Source organism: Oppia nitens, unplaced genomic scaffold (genome assembly GCF_028296485.1).
Source record: "Oppia nitens isolate AA-2021 unplaced genomic scaffold, nextdenovo-longstitch-racon4-pilon3 scaffold10_pilon_pilon_pilon, whole genome shotgun sequence".
In the NCBI taxonomy this organism is placed as follows: Eukaryota; Metazoa; Arthropoda; class Arachnida; order Sarcoptiformes; family Oppiidae; genus Oppia; species Oppia nitens.
In genome coordinates this window covers 2,347,214-2,353,245 of record NW_026533189.1, presented here as the reverse complement: position 1 = coordinate 2,353,245, position 6,032 = coordinate 2,347,214, and the positions used below count along the sequence as shown (strand labels likewise).

Here is a 6,032-nt window from a genome sequence, read left to right as displayed (position 1 = left end):
TATGTCGTATATATATATATATGATATTTCCTGTAATTATTAGCTTACAAAAAAATAAAATAAATATATATAAATATAAATTTATACTGTAGTAGTAAATACAATAAAAGGTTAGATTATACTCTACATTGTTATCTTACTTTACTATTTGTTAGTGTTTTTTGCTATTGTAGTCATAAATTTCAAGTATCGTACAGTTGTTTTATTATTAGGGCTGTGCTCTACTTATTTTCTCTTTTTTTTATTTTTTTATGATCTGATAGACTATTCATTTGCTGGGTTTCTAAAGGAGTAGAGAAGAAAAAAAACATTTAATTACTACATCTCAATGCTTCCTATTTTTTTTTCTTTCTCTCCCAATCTCTGACAGCCTATATGTTTCCTCAAACACATACACACACACACAGACTATAACAATATATTTGTTAATTAATTTAGTGTTTTTTTTACATTTTTTTCAATTAATAGTTTTTTAGATAAAAAAATATTCAATTCACGTGTAATTCAGAAAATGTATACTAATTGAGGCGTTTTGTTACTACTTTCAGTGAGTGAGTGAGTGAGTGAGTGAGTGAGTGAGTGAGTGAGTGAGTGAGTGAGTGAGTGAGTGAGTGAGTGAGTGAGTGAGTGAGAGAGAGAGAGAGAGAGAGAGAGAGAGAGAGAGAGAGAGTAGCTATGGATCACAATGAATCCAATATACAAAAACTGCTATCCTTTTTTTTATTTTACTACTGTACCCATTGATGATAGAGTACATCAAACGTTGTTTTTATAAACATTGTATACATCAATATTTCAATATATATATATAAAATGATAAATTGTTTTATAGACACAAACCCCAGTAATAATACACAAAACAGACACAGAATTTAAATATAATATATAGTATATATAATACAATGAATTGCAGTATTTGTTTGGAAATACTATTTGAGAAAAAATGCATATGAATTGAAAAAATAAAATATGTGACAAATGTGGTATTATTGGCAGTGAATATTGCAAAATCTATAGTCTATTATAGCCTTAATGACATAAAATGTCAGTTTATATAAATTATATATATCATAGAATATAGTAAATATTCAAAAATGTTGTACACTATTACTAAGAATTTAATATTATCTATAATTATCATCAAACTTGAATGCTATTTGAAATAATTTTCTTTTCTATTATATATATATACTAAAAGTGAATCAAAAAAATAATAATAAGAGAAATGAGTTGAATATAACCCCAAAACTAAATTTAATATCATTTATTTTAGTCATAGCAATAGCAATATTATTGATACAACTGATGTGTTGCATAATACATATACACACATAAATTTATATATATATATATATATATACTGTATATAAATTACATACATTGAGTAGATATTTATCCATAATATATATGAATTGATTGAAATCCCTTTTATTGAATTTTGTTTCTCTTTTAATATATTTATTTATATATACTATATATAAGTTATATAATAAACATTTTTTTCTCTCTTTATTTTCTATCTATTTATGTGTTCAACTTATCCGTTGTCGACTATTGTATTATTATTATTATTATTATTTTTTGGATATTGTATAATATATTCCTTATGTCTATCTATTTTAATACAATATATGTTTGTATAAATTGTTTGGCTCTCACGGAATATTCCGCAATTTTCTCCCTCTCTTTCTCTACACATCAATGAATTTATACAAACAAACAAACAAACAAAAAATATTACACACAAATATAATACTATAGTACAGTATTATTAATACTAATATTATAATAATAGTAATGTGGGCATTGTTTGCAAATCTAATGAATACCAGTGCCGTAATGGCATATTTAGACAGTTGTGTGATGGCGGCGATGATAACGCTGGACGGGATTGTTGGCCACTACTATAACAACAACAACAACACCCTTCAGGGATCAGTGAAATATTAGAGAGAGAGAGAGAGAGAGAGAGAGAGAGAGAGAGAGAGAGAGAGAGAGATAAAGGGAAAACTATATATGATATTTGACTATTAATTGTAGAGACAGTTTGAATAGCCATTTTGCCATTCAAAAGGATCATCATTTTCAATACACATACAAAATTGACCGCAAATGCTATACATCATCGCCAAAACTATGACATACAGTACAAACATGAGTCTCACCCACACAATTAATAGCCGCCACACCAAACAGGGACAGTCACCACACCATACCATCTAATAAACAATATATAACAACATCACAATAGTGTGGCTATAAAAGTGCTTTTGGCTGAGAGAGAGAGAGAGAGAGAGAGAGAGAGAGAGAGAGAGCAAACAAAAAGCTGTCGACAATATTTAAGGCCATTATTTATTAATAGATATTAATTTACGAGTATTTTTTATGTGTGTGCGAGCACTTTGATTGTTGATGACGATAGACATACAGACACACAATAATGCCATCAAATGGTGTGATGTTTTGTATTTATTATTATTATTACTATCTATGGAAAGCACTGTATGACCAAAAAAAAGAAGAAAGAAAAAGAAATCACTTTTATTTGGACGACAAAACCATAGAAAAAAAGTATATTTATTTATAAATATAATGATAATAATGAATGAAAGGGAGAGAGAGAGAGAGAGAGAGAGAGAGAGAGAGAGAGAGTAAAAAATCGTTTTACTTTTTTTTATAGATATACTATTAATGTATTTTTTGTTGTTGTTGTTAATGTTATTTATCAACAACTAAACTATATATATATATATATATATTTTTGTATAGAGAGCCACTCCTCTATTATATCTAACGGGTATAATGATAAATAAATGCTTAAAAAAGAGTGAGTGTATTGTAATTTATATATATTTATATATATATATATACATAAAAAACTTGTGGACACAATAGACAGTCTACTCATTGATGGTAAAGGAAAGGGATGAGCGATGAGTTTAGTTTGAAGAGTGCTATTATCAGACAATACTGTACTTTATAAGAGGCTATTGAATGAAAAAAATGAATAATTTATTTGATTTAAGGCTTAAATACCGTTTTATTTTTTTTATTTTTTTTGATTCTCCTTTTATAAGAAAAATAAATAAATAAAAGTTTGTCTAAACTATTTAAATGGATAACTTAAAAGATTATAATAACAACAAAACAAAAAAATTTATGAAACAAATTTTAGCGCAATATTCACTCAATTGACTTATGAATAGATAGATAGATCTGTTAAATTGGTTTTATTGTCTATTATTTTATTTGTTTTGATTTATTCACTAATAGACTGTGACTGACAACAAAAAAAAACTTTCAGTTGTTTATCTCATTTTAGTGTATTTTATTTTTTTGTTAAAATTTATTTACTGTGAAAATAATGTCACAATAAATTTAAATGAATGAATGAAAAGAGAATATACTTTTAATTTACAAAAAAAATATATTTTTATTGTCGATTCAATCAACAAAAAATCTGTTAAAAGACTATTATCTTTATAAAATTTAGTTCAAAATTTGCAGTAATAAAATTTATAATTTATAGATAGTTTAAATTTAAATTATTTATTTATTAATTGACTGTAAAAAATTTTTAGTTAAGTTATTAAATATTTATAACTATTGATTAGTAAATAATATTTTAAACTCTTTTTTATATATAATGTATTGATATATTAAATTGGATTTTGTTGTTATTTTTTTTGTTAGAAAAATACAATATTAGTGTTAATAAATTATAATCATTATTTGAAAATTGATAAAGATTAAAATGATAAAAATAAATTAAATAGTAAGATATCTCGTAAAAATATATCAATTAAATTATATTGAATAGAAAATATATTTAAAAAAATTATTTTATTAAAATACTGTAGACTTTTTAAAAAAAATACAACCATAAATTTATAACTATTTTACAAATATTATAACATCTTATATTATTGATAACTTGAGAAATCATTAATAATTTTTAAAACTTATGTTTAACTTAAAAAATATATAATAAATAAAATTCACATATAATTAAAACAACTAATAATAATTATATAGATATTAAAAATTATAGTTTAGTTATAATTATATTTTTCAAAATGTTTTGTATTATTTACTTAAGTACCATCTAGTTGATTTTTATAAAAACAAATTTTATTATTTATAATAATAGATGGCAATACAATGCTTAATAAGTATTAATATATTTTAATAATAATTATTATAAAAGTAATATAAAAATATTACATATAAATTAAAATTAAATTTATGACTTATTTATAATTCAGAATTAATTGTAAATAAAATATTTTTTGTTATTAGTAATTTATAAAACTAGTTAAAACTATAACTAATTTCTATTAAATAAATATTACGACTTTAACAGTGTTTAGTATTTAATGTTAAAGTGCTTATCATTATTTAATTGATATTTTATCAAATATTATTACTAACTAAAAAAACAATAAATTATTTTAATTGTAATATATAAAGCAATCAATTAATGAAATTAGTGATTTTAATTACATGGAAAGATTTTTTTAAAATTATTAAAAATTTATGCAATAAAATTGTTTATTTTATATATGTTGTAAATATTAAATGAAAAATAAATATTTAATCAAAACAAATATAAAAAAATAAATTATACTAACTCACTAATAAGTTATTTATTAGAATTACTTTTAATTAATAATTGATGAATATTTTTAATTAATTTAAATTAAATAAATTTTATTTGCCAATAGAATTTATAAATCAAAAATATTTAAAAAAAAATTATTTAATTAATTAATTAATTAATAAACTAATAAAGCATATACGGTACTTATTTTCGGATTTAATTAAAATTATATATATTAAATAATAATAAAAATTGATAATTACCGGTATATGAAATCAATTTTAAAGAAAACAAAAAAAAACAAATAGATATACACAAAATTATTTAAACATTTTAACACTCAATATTAGGTAAAGTTAAAATTAATACTAAATTAAATCAATAAAATTTCAAATTACTTTAAATATATGGTGTTATACTAATAATAAAAATAATAATCTTATGTTTTGTTTGATAATTATTTTTAAAAATCAATTGATTTGTTTTGTTTCAAAACAAACTTCAAGTCTTCATCGGACATGACTTTCAATTTTCTCAACGACACCAACAACTGGTTTCTGGTATTACCGGAGAAATACTGTTCGACAAAACCATCGAAGAATAGCCGAACCTCTTTACACCTGTCGTCGTCAGTTCGGCCCAACGGTACCCGAATAACGCCGACCAACTCGTCGGGAAACGATTCGGCCGACGTATAGCTAGTTTCGGCGACCAAAAAATCTTCGTACGCCAACTGTTTGGCAAAAAAGTGATAACACTTGCCGTGTTTGGAGTGAACCACATGACTGCACAGATGATCGGCGATTGTGATCTGGCCGTCGGCGAGCTGGTAGTGCATCTCTTCCCAGACTTCCCGATAGAGCGTTTCGATTACTACCTGGCCGTCGACTGGCGATTGTTCAGTACGTCCGCCGGGAAAACCAAATCGACCGGTGCTTTTCAGTTGCATCAGTGCGTAGGCAATGCCAGTGGACGGGTTGCGCGACCAGAGAAACGCGTGCACAGTGTGCGCGTACGAACCGCCGTACACGTCCAGCGATACGTCCAACTCTATTGGATCAAACATACCGGTCATTATGCCGATGCAGGAAAAGGGTGGCGAAAACATATATAATTGTATTGAAAATAAGTGACTAAACACTAGAATTACACATTAGTTTACAGTTATTTTATTTTGTTTTTCAGTCAAATAATTGTAATTAAATACTTTATTTATAATACATTTTGAGATTGAATTTTATTTTTCCCATATATTTCCAGAGTTCAATAGAATTTAAAGTATTTTAGTATCAAATAGCAAATATTAACATTTAATATTAAATATGATATGATATTATTATTATTATTAACAATAATAGTAGTGTTATATTTTTCTTTAATATTTCATAAATTTGTTTTACAAATTTTTTTGAGTAATTATTTTAAGGATTAA

The 6,032-nt window shown here is 24.4% G+C and overlaps 1 protein-coding gene across 1 annotated transcript; it reads right to left on the bottom strand.

Annotated features, from left to right (window-relative positions):
• Positions 1-4,946: 4,946 nt before the first annotated feature.
• LOC128965490 (U8 snoRNA-decapping enzyme-like) lies at positions 4,947-5,675 on the bottom strand. The gene is made up of 2 exons (XM_054312200.1): positions 5,101-5,675; positions 4,947-4,968 (listed from the first exon to the last, which is right to left on the bottom strand). The coding sequence occupies exons 1-2, from the start codon at positions 5,673-5,675 to the stop codon at positions 4,947-4,949; spliced, it is 597 nt and encodes a 198-aa protein (XP_054168175.1).
• Between the last annotated feature and the right edge of the window lie 357 nt (positions 5,676-6,032).

Excerpts from the sequence above, each read along its gene's own strand:
- LOC128965490 (XM_054312200.1), bottom strand. The coding sequence starts at position 5,675 with ATGACCGGTATGTTTGATCCAATAGAGTTGGACGTATCGCTGGACGTG. Across the intron at positions 4,969-5,100 it reads ATGTCCGATGAAGACTTGAA|TATTAATTTTAACTTTACCT; the intron begins GTTTGTTTTGAA and ends GATTTAATTTAG.